Source organism: Haliotis rufescens, unplaced genomic scaffold (genome assembly GCF_023055435.1).
Source record: "Haliotis rufescens isolate VD_foot unplaced genomic scaffold, xgHalRufe1.0.p SCAF_37, whole genome shotgun sequence".
In the NCBI taxonomy this organism is placed as follows: domain Eukaryota; kingdom Metazoa; phylum Mollusca; class Gastropoda; order Lepetellida; family Haliotidae; genus Haliotis; species Haliotis rufescens.
In genome coordinates this window covers 3077752-3103355 of record NW_025964079.1, presented here as the reverse complement: position 1 = coordinate 3103355, position 25604 = coordinate 3077752, and the positions used below count along the sequence as shown (strand labels likewise).

The 25604-nt window shown below is 40.6% G+C and overlaps 1 protein-coding gene across 1 annotated transcript in view; it reads left to right on the top strand.

The window, feature by feature from the left end:
* Positions 1-15199, top strand: part of LOC124144308 (carbonic anhydrase-like) — a 39608-nt gene extending 24409 nt beyond the window's left edge. Inside the window, exons 13-19 of the mRNA XM_046513650.2 lie at positions 5753-5879; positions 8507-8665; positions 9811-9956; positions 10195-10287; positions 13010-13076; positions 14471-14622; positions 14964-15199. Coding sequence (XP_046369606.2) covers positions 5753-5879; positions 8507-8665; positions 9811-9956; positions 10195-10287; positions 13010-13076; positions 14471-14622; positions 14964-15074 — 855 coding nt within the window. The 3' untranslated portion in view covers positions 15075-15199. The remainder of the gene's footprint in view (positions 1-5752; positions 5880-8506; positions 8666-9810; positions 9957-10194; positions 10288-13009; positions 13077-14470; positions 14623-14963) is intronic.
* The last annotated feature ends 10405 nt before the right edge of the window (positions 15200-25604 follow it).

Genomic DNA, 25604 nt, shown 5'->3' with positions numbered 1-25604 from the left:
TCACCAAGCCCAGCTGCAGCTATCTTATGCATTAAGTCGTCTCTTACGACCAACAAGGCTGCTTGGGAACATATTCTAACAAGGAACCATCACGGAGCGTTAGTTCAAGGACACTGTTTCTCCCGAAACTCTTGTCTCAAGTAGTGGTTGAATGGAGTTTAACGTCAATTGACTGAAACGATCGTAAAATATCGAGGGCTGTAGTTTCTAGAAGGCTGGCTGTACAAGAAAAACACGGGGGTGATGAGTGGCCTTACGATATACTTGCCAAGGGAGGACGGGGTACCTACTTGAAAACAAAGAATTCCTACCAGCTTGCAACATTCTTCCGGATTCACAATCAAAAGTGACAATATTCTGAACATTCATGAATACACCGGCGTTTTACTTATTGGGCCTTTTACTAGTTACTGCTCCCTCTTGTTTGACCTATTGTGATGTCTTTCGTGATTGTGAACCTGAAAATGTAAAATTATTTGTTGACAACTCATTGATCTTATGTTTTCATTTTCTAATTTAACTGTTTTGTTTTGTACCCGACTTCTGAGTTAACATTGCTTTTCAATTTGAAAATCACAACGAGATATTAATAATGACAATACTTATGATATAATCGTTCATACAAAAATATGCATACTTTGTCTTGACGTTGAAGTCATGTACGCTGCACAACGCCATTATCAAGACCTTTTATGAACCTATCAATAGTTCAAACATCGTGTTAATATTTGTAACGCATCCTGATCAGGGCGTTGTAAGGATACCAATAAACTACATGGCTCGCGTTTCAGTCTGAACAGGGAGACTCCCGTTTCAGTCTGAACAGGGAGACTCCCGTTTCAGTCTGAACATGATGGCTCGCGTTTCAGTCTGAACATGATGGCTCGCGTTTCAGCCTGAACAGGGTGGCTCCCGTTTCAGTCTGAACATGATGGCTCGCGTTTCAGTCTGAACAGGATGGCTCGCCGTTCAGTCTGAACAGGGTGGCTCCCGTTTCAGTCTGAACACGATGGCTCGCGTTTCAATCTGAACATGATGGCTCGCGTTTCAGTCTGAACAGGATGGCTCGCGTTTCAGTCTGAACATGATGGCTCGAGTTTCAGTCTGAACATGATGGCTCGCGTTTCAGTCTGAACATGATGGCTCGCGTTTCAGTCTGAACAGGATGGCTTGCGTTTCAGTCTGAACAGGATGGCTCGCGTTTCAGTCTGAACATGATGGCTCGAGTTTCAGTCTGAACATGATGGTTCGCGTTTCAGTCTGAACATGATGGCTCGCGTTTCAATCTGAACATGATGGCTCGCGTTTCATGGCTCGTCTGAACAGGGTGGCTCGCGTTTCAGTCTGAACAGGATGGCTCGCGTTCCAGCCTGAACAGGGTGGCTCGCGTTTCGGTCTGAATATGACGGCTCGCGTTTCAGTCTGAACATGATGTCTCGCGTTTCAGCCTGAATATGATGGCTCGCGTTTCAGTCTGAACATGATGGCTCGCGTTTCAGTCTGAACATGATGGCTCCAACTGGGGGGCTATCTGGTTCTGTCTCAATGCAAATTTTTTTACTGAAGGAAAACCGAAATTGAAAGGTAAATAAGGACTGAAAGAAACCGTTCGGTGTTTACGTTGTGTATACCCTTTGCGTGATTCTGAACAGTATCGACTTTGGCTTCGTGTGGCAGAAGTGGATTACATGATTACAAATTCAGTAGAATAGGTCTTCAGCAACCCATGCTTGCTGTAAAAGGCGACTATGCTTGTCATGAGAGGAGACTAACGGGATCGGGTGATCAGGCTCGCTGACTTGGTTGACGCACGTTATCGTACCCCAATTGCGTGGATCGGTGCTCATCATGTCAATCACTTGATTTTCTGGTCCAGACTCGATTATTTACAGACCGCCGTCATATAGCTGGAATATTGCTGAGTTCGGCGTTAAACAACAAACAAACAAACCATTTCAGTCTTTAAACTTCGTATCACGCCGGTAAATACACCTTAGCAGTAGCGTTACACATCTAACACGCTGGGGGCGGTCGGGTAGCCACGTGGTTAAAACGTTCGCTCGTCACGCCGAAGACCCGGGTTCGATTCCCGACATGGGTAAAATGTGTGAAGACCATTTCTGGTGTCCCCTACCGTGATATTGCTGGAATATTGCTAAAAGCGGCGTAAAACCATACTCACTCACTCACTCACTCGTACACGCCTGCACAATACACGTCCGAGCCTTAATACTCACCTTTCCAAAGATTATTTTCCCTAACAAAATCTGTCCACCCCAAAATTTGCATACTATGATAACCATTACTTTCGAAATAAACGGAACGCTAAATGCCAAACATTTCACTACAAAGTCGTTGTTTTTGTTTTTATAGCATCTTTATTACATCATGATTCCACGTTTTCACAACCCAGCACAAAACCGCGTGGACAGGCGTATCACGGGATGTTCTTTCCATGTTAAAAGTGAATAAAATATACGTTTATAATTGATATCAAGTACAGGTTTTAGTTTGGAAGCAATGGGTGACTTGATGTACTATATATATATTTGACCAGTTTTCGTTGAAATGTAATTATGATACAGTCAAACACCGTTTTTGAAGTGATGCTTACTTCGAGTTATCCGAGTTTGACAAAGCCGAAAAATGATTGACTATGCAGCTTATACTTCGAGACAACTGAAAGTTCGACACATCAAACTATGCAATTATGATATATCCAAATTGAATGTAAAAAAATAAACGTTTGGAAATCTTCTCGCCTAGAAAACCATTTTGTTGTATACAATGGGATTATTCGGAAGACCAAAAACGTATTATTGAATAGAAAAGGTATTTATGATGACGAATGGAATACAGGTATGATCCGTATCAGACAATTATTCATTAAGGAGGGACAGTTTTACCAACGTGAAACGATGTCCAAAAGATATGGTATGAATTTAACAACTAGAAAATATAATTTGAATGTGGATGCAGTAAGGATAGCTTTTCACTACAGAGTTAGATTAAACTGGAACTAGTTCTATAATCTACGCCCCTAGCCAGAAAAACAAGTTACGCTTTAATTAGATTTCAATACTGGTTAAATTTTTGAAAACCGGTATTCGTTATATAATAATAATAATCCCAAACAAAACCCTTAAATGTTAAGGCACTAAGGGCTTAATTTGGAAACGTGTTCCTACTTCAACGATAGAGAATACGTTTCGTCCCTCAGTCCATGAAAACCATTTCTATGTCATTCCAATTGACACAATATTCGCGTATACAATTTGAGTGCACGAGTGTAAGTTTATTTGAGTAAATGATAGGGTAATAGACCGGCTACCTGTACGTACTAATACTTGCTGATCCCATATAAAGTTTGATAAAAGATCAGTTTGTTGATACACGTCAAAATGCATTGCCATATGGTGACAGATAACAACATAACGAACGTAGGGGAAGCAGGTTTTGTACTTGTCATATGCAGGTCTGGTGCAGCCAGGAAGCTGTAATCATTTTCCAAACTGCTCACATTTCTATTTTCATAATTTTAATAAACTAATGAAATTTGAGTTAGCTGCACCAGGATAACACGGACTTAAGATTACATAGTTACTGAGTTGAGTGAATGAGTTAGTATAGTTTTACGCCGCTTTTAGCAACATTCCAGCAATATCACGGCAGGGGACACAAGAAATGGGCTTCACGCATTGTACCTACCCATGTCGGGAATCGAACCCGGGTCTTCGGCGTGACAAGCGAACGCTTTAACCACTAGGCTACCCGACCACCCAACATAGTTACAGAGCTGAGGTTCCTTTCGTCTCCACGGATGGTTGACATTTTCTTCTTTTATGACACGGGACTGGTGGGGTGGCCAAGTGGTTAAAGTGTTTGCTCGTCCGGGGAAGACTCGGGTTCGATTCCCACCCAACATGGTGCAAAGTATGCAGTCCTATATTGGAATATTGTCAAAAGCGTCGTTACAAAATATTCCCCACACTCCTAAGAGTGAGTGAGTGAGTGAGTGAGTGAGTGATGTTTAATGCCGCTTTTAACAGTATTCCAGTTATATCACAGCGTGTCAGCTTAATGCGTGAGGAAAGCCCAAAGTGATGCAGATCTTAGACGTTTTCCACTTCGATGAAACCCACGACCATGGGTATGGTGCTGACAAACCCTAGAAACATAATCGGGGCGAATCAGGATTCGAACCCACAATCAAAGGTTTCTGGCGTGCCCAAGGGACGCGACTCTGCACAGCGAATTGCGGCGCCTAAGACAACTGGGCCACCCTATGACACAGTGATAACTAAAGACACGTTGAACTCTTTATCATTTAACACCCTATCATTTTCGCAAGTACGATGTCAGTGCAGCGTAAGGAACATTTCATCTGTCCTGTAAACACTACACCGTTTAGATTCCAGGTTGGAGTAGGTCTCCATCAACTTTTCCTTGTAAGTCGCGACTAGCTGGATCGGATGGTCAGGCTCGGTAAGTTGCGGTCATCGTACCCCTAAGACGTAGGGCGATGCTCATAATATCGTCAAATAAATGATAGCTGCAATATGGTTGTGGAAGACATTAAACAATAAAAACAGAAGAAATATAATCAAAATAATGGTAGAGGAATCCATTAGACTAGTTGGAATTACTGGATTGGCTTCCTGAAGAAGTGTATATCAACATAACTTATGCTTATAAGAAGTGGATCTGGTGATCGGTGACTTGGCTGCTTGGATCTCATCGTATCCCAGTTGCGTGCCCATGCTGTCAATCACTTGATTGTCTTGTCATCATTTACAGACCGCCTTCCTATTGCTGAAAAACTTTTGTTTGCTTGTTTATTTGTTGTTTAACGCCGCACTCCAGCAATGTTCCAGCTATATGACGGCGATCTGTAAATAATCGGGTCTGGACAAGACAATCCAGTGATTGACATCATGAGCATCGATCTACGCAATTGGGAAACGATGACATGCATCAACCAAGTCAACGAGCCTGACCACTAGATCCCGTTAGTCGCCTATAACGACAAGTATAGTCGCCTTTTGCAGCAAGCATGGGTTGCTGAAGACCTATTCTACCCCGGATCTTCACGGGTCGCTTGAATACTGCTGAGTGCGGCCTCAAGGATTAAGGGTGGCCCAGTCGTCTAAGGCGCCGCGATTCGCTGTGCAGAGTTGCGTCCCTTGGGCACGCCAGAAACCTATAATTGTGGGTTCGAATCCCGATTCGCCCCGATTATGTTTCTAGGTTTGTCAGCACCATACCCGTGCTCGTGGGTTTCACCGAAATGGTAAACGTCTGAGACCTGCATCACTTCGGGCTTTCCTCCCACATTAAGCTGACACGCCGTGATATAACTGGAATACTGTTAAAAGCGGCGTTAAACCAAACTCACTCACTCAAGGAATAACATACAACATGTCATCACAAGGACTACGTACTAAAAGGAAACGAGTTTCTTCCACAAAATGTTTGACGCTTTTCTTATATGATCTCTTATAATATGTTACATATGTATTATCTACAAATATTGTTCATATACGTTTATGTTAATTTTGCACGAAGAGAAAGATACAATCAAAACGGCTTTATTGATTAAACTAACATTTTATTAGTTGAGTATCTTTGTAATCTACGCAACTGCAGTCACGGGTTTTAAACCCACCTGTTGAATAGGTGGTATTAGTTTCTAACATCCTACTACTTATAGGTATGCTCGCCCCATGCTATTCCATCCCGCAGACACTGACGAAGAAAGATGCTGATTTCGATTGTTGTCGTGGTTGTTGCAGCCAACGTCTACGTGGCTGCCGAAGATGCTCTGTGTCCCATCCCAAGGCACCATATACACTTCGGCTACCATGAAGGTTCGGGGGATGGTGAGTTACATTTATCGACAGTCGTAAATCCTCAGTCACACAGACAATGCGACCGCGATGCAACCTCTTGGCGACTGATTTCCTTTGCGATCGCTGAGACCGGTGCAACTACTTCTGCCAATATTTGGAATTAGGGTATGATCGCAGATCAATCAGCCATAGGTTTTGCAACTTGTCAGTGATTGACCGGCAACTGTTCACCGCAGGTACGCCGAAATGTTTGCAACTGGTTGAGACCGATCGATGACCAGTCTGCGAATCTTCGGTGACTTGTTGCAACTGAACGGGGACTGGTCCGTGACTAGTTGTCGATCGAGACCTTGTAGCGACCTCAGTGATACCTTTCAGAGACCACTGAAACCTTATTGTGATTGTCAAATATTTTGGTCGCCAGGAGGTTGCATCGCGGTCGCATTGTCTGTGTGACTGAAGCTTAAGGTCTTACAAATAGTTCATTGTTTCAACCACGTTTTGGTTGGCAAGTTGCTGTTGAAAATCATTGCTGAATGAACATGGGTATGTTTTGCCCCAGCTGACCTCTACCTTTAATTGAACTCGTTCTGTCCAAATAAATTTGACAATACTCATTCATAATCATAAGAAATCTCTGCTTTCACCTTAATACTTTTCCGTTTATCCATAAGCATGTATTTATGAATCACTATCAAATTGTGTTGAAAGTGTTCGCGAAAAAGTGAGCGTATCCTGCACAAGCGGTGGTTCCGTCACAAACACATGCAAAGGCAAGTCAAGTGTTCACCTGAAAGGAAACCAAACACGGGAACATCTATTTTGTCAATGTCAGGTCAGATTTGGATGTCTTTCACATGTCCTACATAAAACTTTCTGAAAGCTTTATTAAGACCTTGAATGCGTCAACCTGATCAAACATCGTTTGATCAAGAGTCGTATGTCGCCCTTTGATATCTTCGAACAAAGAGCATGAGAAATGTAGACACCAAAGCTTGAAGCTGAAGGAATATTGCTCGGCAACGGGAAAGTTGACTATTGGAAAGTTGTAGCCACCCCTCTTGTCATACAGACTTGTGCATCATTTTTTGTCACTCTTCCCCTTTGGTTGACTTTCCGCTGGGAAAAGGATGTTGCCTACTGATTCTTACCATTAAGAAATCCTTGATTCTTACCATTAAGAAATCCTTGATTCTTACCATTGAGAAATCCTTGATTCTTACCATTAAGAAATCCTTGATTCTTACCATTAAGAAATCCTTGATTCTTATCATTAAGAAATCCCTGATTCTTACCATTAAGAAATCCTTGATTCTTACCATTGAGAAATCCTTGATTCTTACCATTAAGAAATCCTTGATTCTTACCATTAAGAAATCCTTGATTCTTATCATTAAGAAATCCTATGTTTTTACCTCTTCAGGGAAGACTAAAGTATGCCTACAGTATGTGTAGAAATTACAATATATAATATAGTATGAGAGGATCAAGTAAACCTAACGGTTATATCATGACGTCCTTTGGTGATAAATGCAATATAAAATAGCTGATCCTTAATTTTACAGTTGTTATGTAATGTGGCATGAGAAAGCGAATGTTTATGTTTATCGAAGCAGGGTATTTACTGGTACACCTTTGCTGTTGATCATGAACTTCAGTATCAAAACAGGAGTTGTCTCCTCCTTTTGCAATGGATCGATGACAGACGCTACTCTTCAAGACTGAAAGAGGAATTTGAATACGATTATAGCCACTTTCATTCTAAATATCTAGTATTGTTTACCTAAAATTAATGTACTAGGGAACGGACCATTTAATATTCTCTTCGGGTGAAGGTAGGGATGGGGGATATTTTCAACCCCTTATTGGAGGATCGGTCCTATATAAACTCCTTGCCAAGGGGCCCGGCAATTAACAGAAGTAGGCTCCTAGCTGTATTACACAAGAATCTAAAGTAAACTCTACAATGTACGATAACGGACAAGCTATTAGTGGCACTTGCATATACATCTCTCCAGACCGAATCAATTGAGATGCAGCTTATTCCTATTATTGAAATTCAGCACTGACCAAGCAGCTGGGTTATCTCGTAATCTCAAAAGTATATTTAGCTTACTGGGTGGCCCAGTCGTTTCAGGATCCGCAGTTCGTCATGCAGAGCTGCTACTTTTAGGCGTGGTAGAAACCTGTGATATTGGAATCGAATCCCAGATGTGTTCTCCGTCCATCATGTTGTGACAGTATCACCCTTCTGTTGTCATTACTTACTCATGTTATCCCACTCATGTATGTATTTGTTACTCCTGTTAATCCTCTACTGTTAATCCTCCACCTACTATATATATTCTGTACAATGTTCCTCATTCAGTCTTGCTTGACAACGGTATAAGGCTCTATACGGAAAGGTCACCTTTACAGTAAATAAAGAAGTTGTTATCCATAAATTGTGTCTACTTTGTCATCCGTCAACTTCAAAGCAATGCCTATCTAACAATTGAATCCCTGATTCGCCATGAATTCGTTCTTGGTTTGTCAGAACTGTATCCCTCCACGCTCGTGGATTCATCAAATATGTAAACGTCTGAGATCTGCATCCCGTCTAAGATCCTACCACAGTCAGTTGACATTTAACTGAAATACCCAATATTTTGTTCCAGATCCTTCTCACTGGCACGATCTGGACACCGACACCCGCTGCTGTGACGGGTCCCAGCAGTCTCCCATTGACATCGAGAGTGACGACGCGACATGCCACCCTCTGGGCGGCATCGAATATGAACCAAAAGGAGCTGTGTCTGGGAATTTAAAAATGAATGGTAATATTTTAAATTTATTTACAAGTATTGGTTACAAATACCTAACACCTGGACCTTTCATCAACTTAGGTTTGCATAGTAACATTCTTAAGACTATTCTTATTCTTATTCTTATTCTTATTCTTATTTGAACTGTATTCATCAGAGAAACTAAGCGTTCCTCAACGAATTTCTCGTTTTCAAATATCAGCCATGTTAATACTATATTTATGCTATAACTTTCAAAATGATTTCGTACGGTTTTGCTCAGTTTTTAAATCATACAGACCCGGTGGTTCATAAATGCTCTCACCATACCCAGGCCATTATAGGTGATCGTTACAATTAAAATGGTCAGAGATGAATTGCATCTGATATATTTAGTTTCCACATATTTGTGCGAAGAACCCTTTGTTGGGTCCAAATGTCTGCTAGAATTCCGAGTTAGAATAGGTCCCAGCAATGTTAGAGTGAGTGAGTGAGTTGGGTTTAACGCCGCTTTTAACATTATTCCAGTTATATCACAGCGGGTCAGATTAATGTGGGAAGAAAGCCCGAAGTGATGCAGGTCTCAGATGTTTACCACTTAGGTGAAACCCACGATCACGGGTATGGTGCTGACAAACCTAGAAACATAATCGAGGCAAACCGGGATTGGAGCCCACAATCATAGGTTTCTGGCGTGCCCAAGAGACGCAACTCTGCACAGCGAATAGCGGCGCCTTAGACGACTGGATGTTAGACGATCAAATGGATCAGGTTTTCAGGCTCGGAGACCTGGTTGATTGCGTGTCAGTGTATGCTGGCGGCGTGGATCGTTGCCAACAATATCATAATCACTTTATTGTCTGGCCCAGACACGATTATTTACAGGCCGCTGTCATATAGCTGGAACATAGCTCAGTGCAGCGTTAAATGACAAACAAATTAAAATATCATTTTTCCTCCTGCAAAGTCTTCTGCGCTTAATATCTGGATTTACTTTACGTGCAGGTAACGATTTGCTGGTGAGCTGTTTGAAGTTGAAGTATGTGTCAATCTTACCTCAGTCATGTTGGAAAAAAACCTATAATTTCTTTCGTTTTCTGACACTTGTGTAGATGTCAACGAGATATTTTAGTGTAATGGTTTAAACTAATCTCTTTGATCTTTTCGTTTTATTGCAGGCCATGGCGCGAGTCTTGCCTTCTTCAAAAATGAACGTCTCGTGACGGAGGACATGCCTTTCACTGACGGCGAGTACGTCCTGGACTCAATGCACTTCCACTCTCCCTCGGAACATCTCGTCGACGGCAAGCACTACGATGGGGAGGTATGGCTATAATAAATTATTTACCAATCGGAATATTTCGTCAATTGAGAGGAACTTGTAGTGAATGACTATTTCATGAAACAAACGAAAAAGAAACATAACATTTCTTTTGGTTACAGTAGCTTTTTGACCCATATTGTTCATTTTGTTCTCAAAAAGAAAGGGACTCCATAGCGCCTATTTACTTCATTTAGTGTGCTATAACTTAAAAAAAACGTCGTCTTCCTTGCGGTTGTAGTTGCATATGGTTCACTACAAGAAGGAGTATGGGAGTGTTGGGTCGGCTGTCGACAAGGAAGACGGCTTGGCTGTCGTTGGAGTGTTCCTGGAGGTAAGGGGACTCAGATCCCTTTTCTCGCCTTTTAAAGCTACCCTTAAACAAGCGCCTCCGTGGTCTAGTGGTAGAGCGTCCGCCCGGAGAGCGGAAGGTCCGGGGTTCGATCCCCGAACGCGTCATACCAAAAGACGTTAAAAGATGGTACTTGTTGTTACCCTGTCTGGCGCTCGGCATTAAGGGACTAAAACAAGGACTGGTCGGCTCGGAGTCAGTATACTGTGTCTTAATGGGGTATTTATGTTGCATGGTATCTCAGTGAGCTAGCACTATAAATCGGCATCAGTCCGGACTAGTACAAGCAGCCACACACACGTGCATGCACGTCGCTATATAAGTGCAATAATCTTGGACGCGACGTTAAACCCCATTTCACCTCACCTCACCCTTGAACAAGAAAACGTCTTGGTCGCATGATGTTGTTACCCTGTCTGGCGCTCGGCATTAAGGGGCTAAAACCTGGTCGGCACGGATTCAGTATACTGTCGGGTTTTCATGTTAATCTGTCGCATGGTATCTCAGTGAGCTAGCACTATAAAATCGTCATTAGTCCGGATTAGTACAAGCAGCTACACACACACGTGCATGCACGTCGCTATATGAGTGCTATTATCTTTAACGCGATGTTAAACCCCATTTCACCTCACCTCTTGGTCGTCTGAATATATAGACTATTAACATAAGCTCAGAAAACAAGACTGATGCCATGAAAAAAACTATCCACCAGTGCGTGTGAAAGTTACCGGGCCTAACACGATTTTCTCCGGATTTTAACTTGACATTATGAAGTTTATATGATTTCTTTATATAATATTTGTCTGTTAAATGTAGTTTGTTGGTATGGACGAACTGTGCCTTCCAACTCTGCCTTTAATAGCCTATCCTGCATTTTGTTCCAGCAATCAATTCATTACCTGTTTCTTTAAACTAATATGAAGGGGCTATGTATGTCACATATAAGTGCAATAATCTTGGACGCGACGTTTAACCCAATTTCACCTCACCTCGCCATCATTGTACCAATGTAACCTATGATGTAGCTGGGCATTTCGTAAATACACAATGAAACTGATTGCCTTATTTTTTTCGTGGAGTTCAACGGTCGCAGCAGTGGAAGTAGAAGTGGTGATCCGCGCAGGCAGAGATCGGCTTAATGTTGTTTGTTAGTGGATTTATAAAAAAAGTCTTCATATACTAAAAGCGGTATATATCTGTGTAGCTTAAGTCTGTTATTTGCCCCGCCTTTCTTGAATCGTATGTTAAAGGACGAGGTAGGATAAAGGTCCTTATCGGCCCACTGGACATCATGAGCATCGATCCACGCAATTGCAGCCATGTAGTTGACGACCTAGAGTGACCTCATCTTTACAAGACAGAAAACTGTGTCGGTGTCCCAGTATAAACTCCCCCCCCCCCCCCCCCGGGATGTTATACCGGTACAGATTCTACCCCTGAGAATCTGTTCTGAAATAAAATCTCCCCCGGGCGGATTTATTTCGCGCCCCCCTCAGTATAAAGTCTCCCCCCTGATTATTCGGTTTGTTGCAATGTCTTTAAGTACTATATTCTTTAAATAGTTATCTTTCTAATACAGTTGTTGTTGTCTGTATACATTTTTTAACATACCAGTTTGAGTCTACATGTGAACACAATCGATGGTTGAAATGTTAGTCTAAGAACAAAACATGAACTAATTCTCAAGAACTCTGATGTATAAAGTTACCTTCATCTTTGATTGACTGATGTATTTTCAATCTTTATTCAGCACTGAAGAGGCCATGGGCCTATGGTACGAAGCATTAAGTTTATGAATAATCAGCATTGATTTTGACTCCATAAACTGTCATAAAGTATTCATAAAGTATCAGGGGTCATTTCAACTTGCATAATGTTTGACATAGTCCTTTATAGAGCGAGGATTTGGCTGTTTTCCCACCCGATTGACTGATATTACAACATTCACATGGTTTAAAATGGTACAATGAATGGTAAAGCATTATATCTAACGACTAGTATTATATCTACCTATTTACCACTTTATTGTCTCATATTGCGGTAGTTAAAAGAAAACACAGTGCTCAAAGTAAAGCCCTATTCACTCCACATTCTCAACATCGTCTCTATCAGAAGTGTTTGGCAACTATTGAACTGCATGGCAAGTATTTATAAAACGAACGGGGGAGGAAATATTCTGGGGGGAGATAATATTTCGTAGGGTGGGGGAGAGTTTATTTCGAGAGGGGCGGAACTGTACCGGTATAAATTCGCCGGGGGGAGATTTTATTCTGGGGGCGAATATATTTCGTGACACCGGCAATACCCGCAGAACAGAATACCTTTAAGTGGCATTTTAGAAGCTGTAGTAACAGATGTGGCATCTTTATGCAGGAGATGAGTTGCCGATGATGATCCAATTTGTGGACACGTCCACAAGTGCTTCAATAGAATGTTGTTAATTTGCAGTTCAGTATAGAGTGAGTGAGTGAGAATGGTTTTACGCCGCTTTTAGAAATATTCCACCAATATCACGACGGAGACACCACAAATGTGCTTCACGTTCAGTAGAAAATAAACAATGATGGATTAACTCTCATACCAGAAAATTAAATCAATTCACATGGGATAGATACTTTCTCTCTAAATAATGATTATACCAGTTGAGAAGCAGTTAACCAAAGTGTAACCGTTCATAACCGACGGCCTCCTTAACCTTTCCTAGGTGACATGTGAGTCGCAGGATCATGCCTTCAACAGGTTCGTGGATGGAGTGGCGCATCTGAAAGTCGGTAAGTATATCAACATGTCCACTCAAAACATACATAAAACTCTGTAACCTTGAAACTCTCATCAATTGTACCCGACGGTTGAAACGTCCTGTAAGTGAATAATCTTCTGCCACGCCCACATTTAACTTTAGTTTGGGCTGTGTCCGGGGGGGGGGGGGGGGGGGGGGGGAGCGTTTGAAACGTTGTTAGGAACTATCGTGTGAAGATGACAAGATTGTTTTGTTAGTTTGTATGTTGTTTATCGCCGCGCTCAGCAATATTTCAGCTATATGACGGCTATCTGTAAATAATCGATTCTGGACCCGATAATCCAATGACTGACATCATTAGCATCGATCCACGCAATTTGGAAACGATGACATCCATGGACCAAGTCAGCAAGCCTGACCACCCGATCCCTTTAGTCGCCTCTTACGACAGGCATAGTCGCCTTTTACGGCAAGCATGGGTAGCTGAAGACGATGACATGAGCTTGTTACAGAATAATGAATGTGAGCAATACCTTTATAAGTACAAAAAGTATATTGCTTAATTACTGACAAGTTCAAGCGAGAATCACCAGTCTCGATTATCAGACGAAACAGATTCCATTGGGCATAATAGGGGTGAAAGTAATATGAATGGATCCCTGAAAATCAGTGATGACACTAGGTGTTTGCGAAATGTTTCTGAATAATATAAATGATGCATGCAAACGTAAAAGCGCCAATGAAGCAATAAATGGCTACCTGCTTAGTCGTTTTAAACTTTATACTATACAATAATTATTTGATCGTCAATACTTCCTGGGTTTATATTCGTAGTGTATACAAATTTGGGAAGTATTATTGATGTACTTATTCTTGAATTTATTTTGAATGTTAAGGCATCATATTTACAGAGATCGTATATGTAACAATACATGAACATTGTAAAGGCACTAAAATGAGTGATATCTTATCTTTTATTTAGTTCACATTCATTATTTATTTCATTTTTATTATTTATTTACAATACATTATGTCAGTACATGTAGACAGATATAAATTAACTGACAAACAGTTCGGTCTCGAGATGTTGATTCGTTGTATCTGTGTTTCAAATTGAGTCCCCTGCGTGATAATGAGTTATTATTTTCTGAATTTATGTTTCACCAGGTCTCTTACAAGTGACACTTCCGTATGCATGCCTTAATGGGTGTTGTTTTTTTATTAACTATGAAAACGGACATGCTTTCGGGGATCACCTGTATGTATATTTGAAACAACAAACAATCCTGTTCTATACATTTTGATGAAAAGTAGATAATTAATTAATGAAGTATAACGATAGTATGTGACAGTCTTTTAGAAATGACTGATGATAAAGACTGATCTTCCTCAGTATTGTATGGTAGTTTTGTTGCTATGGTATAGGTGAAGCTGAGAATGTGACTCTGGACCCAAGCGAGCTGCTGCTGCTTGATGACGATTACTACACGTACAAGGGTTCGCTTACCACCCCGCCCTGTTCGGAGTCTGTCCGATGGGTTCTTATGGTTTTGCCTGTTCTCACCACAGAGGATAGGGTAAGAACTTGCGGCATACGTTGTTTCAGGGTGAAATCATATTTCGTACAAATCGCCCACAGGAAATCATGATACTTGGAATCCGTACGTATTTGATAAATATATAAGTTATATCTTTCTATACTGACTGATTGGACAATCAGAGGTTTCAAATAATATTTGTAGGTATCAAATGAAACCGGAATGAATTAGTCTGTAAATGTAATCTAGCTTTAAGCTACTGAACGCGCCATAACTCGAAATATGTAGATTGCATCGTGGTAATTACTTTCCGTCGTGTTGTATTGAAGCATCACTGAAGACCAGAATGATCCTAATCCTGTATATCGTTTCTTCCTTAGATCCGCGTGCTGAGGGCTGTTCCAGTTGCCGACGGCGAACCACTTTCGGTCGACACAAACGACAGACCAGCCCAACCGCTGAACAACCGCACCGTTTATCTTTCCTGCTGATAAACACGTACATGTATAAATGTTTCAAAGACAGAATATATTGGCTATGAAACAAACCGTGAATGCTTGTGACCACCAGTTGGAATGACTCCACACAGTCATCGACATACGATACGAGGGTCTGGTACCCCGCTGTCATAATAGGCCCAGTAGGCGATGGGGTTGCCTAGTTCGATTCCCAATTTGGTACAATATGTGAAGCCCACACCTAACCTATTATCTTATCCTCCGCGTGGGGGGAGGAGATCCATCAATTTGGATCTCTTCCATAATAGATTGCCTGTGGTCCTGTAAACCGGCAACAGGGATTTGTAACGAATATATTAAGGAGAACTGACGCCAGTGAAGCTAGTTAATACTGCCACAGACCCGTGAAGATTCCGGGGTAGAATAGGTCTTCAGCAACCCATGCTTGCCGTAAAAGGCGACTTTGCTTGTCGTAAAAGGCGACTAACGGGATCGGGTGGTCAGGCTCGCTGACTTGGTTGATACATGTCATCGATCCCAATTGCGTGGATCGATGCTCATGATGTCAATCACTGGATTGTCTGGCCCAGACTCGATTATTTTACAGACCGCCATCATATAGCTGGAACATTGCTGCGTGCGGCCTTAAACAACAAACCAACAACAACAACTTAATTGTACCTATCTACTACTAGTTGTCATCTTCTGTGGAGTGCTTTTATTCAATGAAAGTACCACGTTTCAAGCTCTATTGGTCAAACATATAATGTATGGTCAAACAAACAAATAATACTGCCATAAATAAGCAGACGCTGTATATAAGGACTGGATGCATTGATGTTAAAGGCTGACGACGATCTTGATTTTGATCTCGATCGTGATTAAAAGTAGAAGAATGTCTCGCATCTGAACACGTCAGGTAAATCAATACGGGTAATCTGTTGGTGGAACGACGTCAGTTAAACTGTCTCTGACGTACTGAACAACAGATATTGCCATCTTCATTTATTTGAAACAATGCGTTCATATGACGTCAAGTTGCCTCCAAAACAACGAAAACAATCGCGAAACAATTTCCGTGAACTAACCTATCAGCGTGAAGCAAAATGTATGATGGTCAGTGAAAATTACTGAACATAATTTCTCCGATATCTTTGCCCCTTTGAGTAATATATTATATGATTGTTTCGGCCACCAAACGCAGGGCTCTTTCTATATAAGTCTCTGCTCCTCCCAATAAGAAAAACTTAAAAATTCACATAACTCATATTTAGCAATATTCCAGTATTATCACGGCGGGGGACACCAGAAATGGGCTTCACACATTGTATCCATGTCGGGAATCGAACCCGGGTCTTGGGCGTGACGAGCGAACGCTTTAACCACTAGGCTACCCGACCGCCCCTAACAACTTACGAAATGTATATATGTGTTTCTCTCTTTGGTCAGTATGTGCTGCTTTGGAACATATAGAAATACATTAATGAATAAATGATATTGAAAGATTTCCTGTTTCCATGTTCTCTCTTTCTTCATGACCGGATCTACGTCCCTTGGGCACGCCAGAAACCTATGATTGTGGGTTCGAATCCCGGTTCGCCCCGATTATGTTTCTAGGTTTGTCAGCACCATACCCGTGCTCATGGGTTTCACCGAAGTGGTAAACGTCTGAGACCTGCATCACTTCGGGCTTTCCTCCCACATTAAGCTGACACGCCGTGATATAACTGGAATAATGTTAAAAGCGGCGTTAAACCCAACTCACTTACTTACTCACTAATGCCCGGATCAGTTTTCATTGCCTACGTACACCTGGATTCTTCATGTGCATTTTGGCAATAAACATGAAGCAAAATCAGTGTCTGAGATGGTGTAACGGTTACCAAGTTACGTCGATCATGTTACCAAACAATGAGTTGCCTGATTATCTACAGAGTACCGCGGTATGCTGGGAATATAGCCGACAAACTCTTATTATATACATCGCAAAAATATCAAATCCTGCTTCTATTAATTACAGTGTGAACACAAAGAAACCATTGGGGACAGCAGTGTCACTTTGATTGACTAGATATCTAACATTGTAAAATGGTGCATTATAACAATCCGTTGGTAAAAGGGAAGTACCAGTTCTTTGTGGTACATTCAATATATGACATGACATTAGTTATTCAGAGCTCCAGATAACTTTTTGAGCAATCGAGTTTTTACTCGAAGGTTTCTATTTGAATTGGGTTATTACATTTTTCATTGAGTGACCAATATTTTTTCACTCATCTATTCATCATTCTATTGTGTTTTTTTCCAAAATGAGTGAATATTTTAAGATTTACACAAATTTTGTTTTTGATGTACATAACGGTTCTAAATATACAGGATCGATTCGGAAAGTAAATTAGCTCGTAATCGTGTTTCTGAAATTAGCTCCTTTGTGTGCATGCTGAAAAAGCTTCATTGGGTATTTACGCGTGCTTATTTTATTCATTTGATTTTTTCATTTAATTTAATTTTCTTTTTTAGTACGCAAGTTTATTGTAAGTAATTGGGTTTTGAATATTTGTTGTTTATGTGGTTTTTGTGTGTATTGTTTGGGGGTGGGGGGAGAGGAGGGTACTTTACGTAAATACGCTGCTTATCTGTAATTCTGTTATTGGTCCTAAGTTGATTATGTTACTGACACTCCCTTAGGCTACATAACATAGCATTTGGTCAAATAACATTGTTTGATCCCCCCTTTCAATCAGTTTGAAACAGCGACCGACACAATATCCTGTTCCTACCTGTTCTCAAGTCCAAAAGAAACTTTACACATGATCTTCTGTTAAGGAAATCCAACCTCATAAATATTATAACGCAATCACATGCATACACAATCAACCAAACACATTTTAACTCAACATAATGTCTCAGGCTTATCATGTAGGTCCTATTTGAGTAAAATCAACGCCAAAAGAATAGCACGACTCACTACAGCCCATTTTGTAAGAACCTTTGGCTGTTCCAGAGCTACAGTTGGCAACTTCATCAGTCGGGTTACACAGACAGGTCGGATTTCTGACCTACGCTTACTGGTAGATCACGCGTCACAAGTCAACGTGATGACCCATACCTCCGAACGTTGCACTTACGTACCCGTTTTTTAACGGTAGGTCATCAGCGGCCATGTTGTGTTTGCTTCTATCCATGCTGAAGGTGGTCTCACACGACTTTAGAAGCGTTTTTCATGTTAAGAACTGACTTTCTATCGGCTTCAGTGTTTGACTTTTCGTTATGTAAATTTAATTTTAGACACTATATGTGACTTATCGATCAATATAATCATATTCGACGTAATAAGCGTCCGGTTCTTATAAGCGCCCACGGCGACATTTGCATATAATATTGGCTAGTGAACAATACCAATTCCAATTAGCAATTGATCAATGTACGCAAGATTGATTTATTCGCGTATAATACGCACTCGTGTGTTATATGCATCCTTTATTATGGGCAATTAAATTTTGAAAAAATAATCTGTCGTACATCAACATTTCAGGCTGTCAGCATGAACCACGAGATTTATCTTTCAACTCTGTTTTTTTTTCACCAAAATAATATTCCAATAAGAGCCCCCATTTATAATTTTGAGAGCGCCCTGGGCGCTTATTACGTCGAATGCGGTATACATTTTTCAATATGGATGTTGTAGCGAGTACATTTGAAATCTGGTCATTCTTGAAAAAATTAAAATTTGATCATTGGTGCGAGCGACTTTAGCATATGAAGTTTCAGCTTCATGCCCAATTAGAGCCACGCGACTGTGAAGTTGATGGCAGATTGTAAATAAGAGCCATGTGTCAGACCAATTAGTTTCATTTTACATTTCAGGCAAAGGACAAACCTGAGTCACATTATAGTATCTCTCTCGGCTGAGTGGTTTCTGAGAAGGCGTTTCACAATTTCAAATTTATTTCATTTATTAAAAAGGGCGGTGGGGTTGTCTAGCAGTTAAATTCCCCACTTGGGTACAATGTGTGAAGTCCATTTCCGGTGTTCTCCGCCGTGGTATGGCCGGAATACTGCTAAAAACAGCGTAACACCGTTCTCCATAACTCACTCACTCATTAAAAACACTATGTTTTATTTCAACGTCATGTACAATGTGGTGCTAGAAATACTACTAAAGTTCCAAGCTCATCCCTTCAACCAGTTCGAAGATGACGTTGAAATTATTAAGGACAACACGACCTGCAAAAAATATAAATGTAATCGGGTGAACTAAAAAAGACTGTCGAAACAGATTTTATTGGGCATAAAAGGCAACAGCACAATTATATCCATAAATGTATTTGATAGAATTGGAAAACGATGTCAACTCTAATTATTATGAATAACATACTTGGAAGGATGTATTATTGTCTTCGCCTTCATCTACAGGATGGTAGAAAAACTGTTATATCAGTTTTTTTCATCATTAATCTGTAAATAAAAGAACATTAGTTTTCCTTCCTGATAGTGGTTGATGGTCTATGGAATGCCAGCAATGAATATTTCGTCGCATATAAATAGTCAATTTCTATCGGACAGATTGAGAAATTATTTCTAACCTTCTTCGTGTTCTTCGTCTGCATCTTCTTCACGTTTTATACATTCTTCATCGTAGCCTTCATCTACTCAATGGTAGGAAAACAGGGTTACAATTCCCCCTTGGGTACAATATGTGAACCCCATTGCTGCTGTTCCCCGGCATGATACTGCTGAAAGTGACCTCACTCACTCACTCACTCACTCACTCGATGTAGGAATATTACATTATTGTTACCAAGATCAATAGGTATTCGTGTGTATCCTCTTGATACATTGAACCGCTGACTTTAAATACTTTGAATATCTTTAGGGACATATTCAAGTACATGAACTGAACTGAACTTATATAATACGCTGTCTGTGTCGTATGACCATTGTTACCAGACATTCCGTTCCTGCAAGACAAATCTGAAATGAAACATTACAATTCAGTTGAAAGAATATTACAGCTCAAATAGAATTTGATCTTTTAAGAGCACCAATGACTGAATTATATCATACGGCTCAACTTTAATCTCATTAGTTTGGTTGTTCAAAAGTCGATTATTTTAGAGTCAGGTTAACTAACAACCAACCATAACTTATGCATGACACGTTAATTACCCAGAGGTTAAATACTTCTTACAGGATGAATATGTAAGTTAGGTTAGGTAACCTCTCTGTAAATGTCTAGCATAATGATTAGACATTGTTCAGATGAGAATCAATCTAGTTGTTCTCAGTTTCCATGCGTCCTGCCCTGTGTGTGTCAGGATTTCCTTTCTGTAGACGTGGTAAACACCATTGCTGGGATTTAGCTTACATTAATCACAAAAAGCACAAAAAGCACTTCAAGGGACGTAACTCTACATGAATTGTTTGATAGACATTACTTGGAAGTTGACGGATGACAAAGTAGAGATAATTAATGGAAAGGCGACGTTTCGGTATAGATCCTTAAACCGTTGTCAAGCCTAATACCTTGCTTGACAACGGTATAAGGATCTATACCGAAACGTCGCCTTTACAGTAAATAAAGAAGGTGTTGTCCATAAATTATTTCTACTTTGTAACTCTACACGTTTTGAAGATGTCTTTAATAATGTTGTGCAGTCCATGCCTAATACTGAGTACTATGGAAACTACTCATATGTCTTAAAGTGCATGTAGCATGAAAAATAGTAATATTTTTCACATCATTAAGTAGCTAGTATGGTGTACATTACGATGGCTGAGAATAAAGATGTGAAAACGTAAAGTTAGCGCTATTGCGCTTAATTAAAAGTACGTTGTTTTAGTCTGTATTTGTCACAAGCCAAACGAATCTTAAAAGCACTAACAAGGAGGCGTGGCTTAAATAGCACGACCGGCTAGGCCTGCAAGTTCTTTGGATATTACCATCAGCCGGGTACAGAATATACACGATCGTTTCATTAGTCGTTTGGAGACCAGTGTTGTATATATAATACTGGTATGGATTCCATGTATGTCAGGGGTAAGGCTAGTGGGGGCGTGTCAAGTAACCATGATTTAACGTGAATTATATAATTTTAACATCGTAGGATAATTTCCTTTTCAATTATAGGGGCGCGGATGCCCATGGGGATGCATGCTTCTTGCCTAAATGTCTTACCCCGAATTTGACATAGATGTTATGAATGAGTCCAGCATTTCACATATTGTTTTCTCAGTAAACTTCACATAGCATTTGCCTTCATTTTTAACAATTTTCCGTGAACCTCTGAGATCCGTGAAGATTCCAGGGTAGAATAGGTCTTCAGCAACCTATGCTTGCCGTAAAATGTGACTATGCTTGTCGTAAAAGGCGACTAACGGGATCGGTGGACAGGCTCGCTGACTTGGTTGATGCTTGTCATAGATCCCAATTGCGTGGATTGATGCACCTGATATCAATCACTGGATTGTCTGGTCCAGACTCAATTATTTACAGACCTCCTTCATATAGCTGGAATATTGCTGAGTGCGGCGTTCAACAACAAACCAACCAGCCAACAAACCCTGAACCTCTGTAGATATATATGGAAATGTATCTTTAGTCACTACGTTTCTCACAAAATGGATCAAGGAATGAGGTTTCCCTTCAGTTCGTAATGTGGGATTGTCGTATACAACTTTGAAAATCAAATGTTTCAACACAATCGCACTTCGTTCTTTTCTGAGATTGTAACCCGTCAAGGAAATCCTTTGAGTTCTTGAGAATGCACATGGTATTAATTCCACCTGTCTCAAATACTTTCTGTGAATATTATATAGTCCTTCCTTCATTGTATTAAGGATAATGATTATACCAAGTTCTCTGAGCAAATAATTAATGTAGGGATGCTAACACATAATGGTTATGTTATTTTGGGCCTTGTCAGTAGGAACAATTACAAACTTTTCATGTGGGGCAGCCCGACTTTGGGTGACAGCTGGCTGGGACAGAATGGGTTTATTCCAAAGACAACATCATGCACTGACATAACCCACTCTGAAAGACATTCAAAGGGTTCATCTTCTCTTTTGGCCAATTTCTTGGCATATATTTCGACAAAACCCATGATTTTAGAATTGTTATACCAATTGGTAGGAGGGCTGCTCAAGATATTTTGGTCCATACTGGAATAACTGACGAAGGTTGTTATTGGCAACAATAGGGAAGTCACCTGTGATATTACCTACAGGTTGGAAGCGGTATGATGACTTATGGCAACAACAGCTGGTGGAATGTACATCATGAGCTGCCAAGTCCACGTTCTGCAACACTTTCCAAAACTTGAACAACCTGGATGAAAAGTGTTCGAAAAGAAAATGCAATTGTTGGTGGTTCCTGAAATGTATAATATTGAGGCACATTTTGGGAAACTGATTTTTGCCTGAGAATGTTACTTAAATTTAAGGCATCAATTGCCTTGCTGCAAATTCAAGATCATGCGTTCTTTGTCTGATTTAGTGGGGTCTGTTTCTGGTTTGGCCAAACGTTTCAAAGCGATATCAAGAACTATACTCTCTAGTCGATACTGTGGGCTCTAACAGTTTGTTGACCAACAACCCACCAGCAAAAGTTGCTGCAATCTGATACCATATTCTATTCCCGTCTAAAATATGTTCTCTCAAACAGACGTAGTGTGCACGTGGCTTTACATACGTGCTCCAAGCTTATTATTTGGGGGAAATGTTATAATGGTTCATGCATTAATATGTACACATATAAACTGATTTACTTTGGAAAGCTTCTCATGTCCCCGCGATATGGGTTTTCGGACGTTTAAGACGCTACTCACAAGAACAACTGTAATTCATCTCACTCACTCTCATCTGAATATTTACAATGTCTGTGTGACGTCACATCCCTCGTTTTAGCGCGAGTAATCGGGATAAACATGGGCTGTCCGAAAACGTATTGTGTCCGAAAACTATGATTCGATAACTAGAATTGGCCCTTTAATGCCGAGCGCCAGACAGGGTAAGTGAATTACTGTTCTCTGTAAGAATACATGTATGCACTCACTTGGATAATGTATCAATGCTCTACTTTGAGTACCTTACAAAATACATCAACATATTGCATTCATAGATATATTAATTTTCTTGATGAGTGAGATGAGAGAGAGTCTACAATGGCTTGAGTCATCAAACTTATGATTTATTAATTTAGTAACACCTGTCATCTACCCGCCTCAGTCAGATTTTTTTACAACAGTGGCCAACGGCGCCCAGCACTCATGACCAAAGGCAACGCACTAGGGCTGGGACGAGTCCAAATTTACTACCCGGGTACCCACCCCTCAATTACCCGACCCTACCCACTGTAGGTCTCAAGAGATACAAAATGTTCGATTGGGAATTTTTTTACCACAGCACTTGCAAAACGTATTTAGATACATGTATTAAACGATCTGGTCATGCATACACAGAAGTTGACTTAATTTATATCTTTAATCAACCATATGAAAAGTCAGAAGGAATGGGTGCATAGTCGGAGAGAAATGCGAACATTAGTGACTTGTAGTGTAACCATAGAGTTCCAGATAATATTTGTCATTAAACAATATATCACGCGACTAACCACGGGCCCGGGTAGTCCTGTGGGAACCCGGGCCCGTGGTTAGTACCCACCCAACCCGGGTACGCGAGTTACCCGTCCCAGCCCTACAACGCACAACATACTAGGAGCATGAGTTGCAATAAATTATTTCCATCTAAAACCGATCTTCCCAACACATATTTCTAAATACAAAGATGACTGAAAATGATGACACACATGGTTACAATTTAACTGTCACGGAAGTAATATGATGAGGTTTCGATTTTTTCTCTTTACATCCTAGGTACATCGCATTAGGCTAATGCCTACGCTTGAGACTTCCTGCACACAACTGCATATATGTAAGATGCTGATTCAGATTCTTAGTTCTTGTCTTTGGCCGTGTGGCTGCCAACATCGCACAGCACTCATGATTGGTTTGTTGGTTTGTTGTTTTACGCCGTACTCAGCAATATTCCAGCTATATGACGGCGGTCTGTAAATAATCGAGCCTGGACCAGACAATCAAGTGATTAATATCATGAGCATCGATCCACGCGATTGGGATCGATGACATGCATCAACCAAGTCAGCGAGCTTGACCACGCGATCCCGTTAGTCGCTTTTTACGACAAGCATAGTCACCTTTTACGGCAAGCATGGGTAGCTGAAGACCTATTCTACCCCGGAATCTTCACGGGTCTCCCAGCACTCGTGACCATGTGCAACGCAGAGGGTCATAGGATGGAGAGTTGATATAAATAATGGAAAATATGAACAGGAGGTTTCAAAATTGGTCACCAAGAACTTTATGGATATCTAGTGCAAAGAGGTTACAATTATTTTCAGCTAAAACCGAACTTCCCAAAACATATCTTTGAATTCAAAGATGACTGAAAATGACGACATACAAACTATATGCAATTTGACTGTCAAGGAAGTAATATGATGAGGTTACATTCGTTCTGTTTACTTAATTCCCAAGCATTAGGCTAATGCCAACGCTAGTCGAGACTTCCTGCCCTTGCAGTATCATGAATCAAGTGTAGCCGAAACCTGTCAAACTTTGGGTATTCCAGTTCGGAATACCGTACCCTTTATCAGTATAATTTGATTCTACACCAACCCTACGGAGAACCATGTGGCGTGTGTATTCAGTATCGATCACAATTGTGTCAGTGAGAATCCATTAAACATGTATATTTGCAACAAAGGATCAATTTAAACATTAGTGAGTGAGTGAGTGAGTGAGTGAGTGAGTGAGTGAGTGAGTGAGTATGGTTTTACGCCGCTTTAGCAATATCACGGCGGATGACACCAGAAATGGGCTTCACACATTGTACCCATATCGGGAATCGAACCCGGGTCTTCGGCGTGACGAGCGGATGCTTTAACCACTAGACTACCCGACCGCCCCAATTGAAACATTAAAGTTACTCACTTTGTAATCGATGCAGGGACAAATTTAAATAAAAGCAACAAAAGATTTTTCTTTATCATAAGAAATGTCTGTAACATCGAGCCCAATGTTCGATTCCGACTATAACATGAGCATGTTTTTATGAATCACAATCAAAATAGTGATGATACCAGGAGTTCGCAGAAAGGTGAGTGTATCCTGACTATGACAAAAGGGAGCATTTGGTACACGACAAAAAAAAAATGGAAATTGCATCGGACATATTTATTTTTTTTGTCGCTAGGGAATCTCAAACTGAATTTTCCCAACAGTCACATCCATTCATTATGTCTCTGGTCAGCCCGGGACAAGTTGTTTAAATCTAACCTGATGTTTTGCTTTGGTTTCTGAATGCATGGTTATCTTTTAATGGCATGTTAAATTCTCGTTGAAGACAACCCACCTTCCGACTTCAATTTTTTATGCTGTTATAGAAATGGCCGCCATTGGTCGTTTAAGACCTAGATTCAACATTACTCAGTATTAGGCATGCACTGCACAGCAGTATTAAACACACGTTGCATCTTCAGAA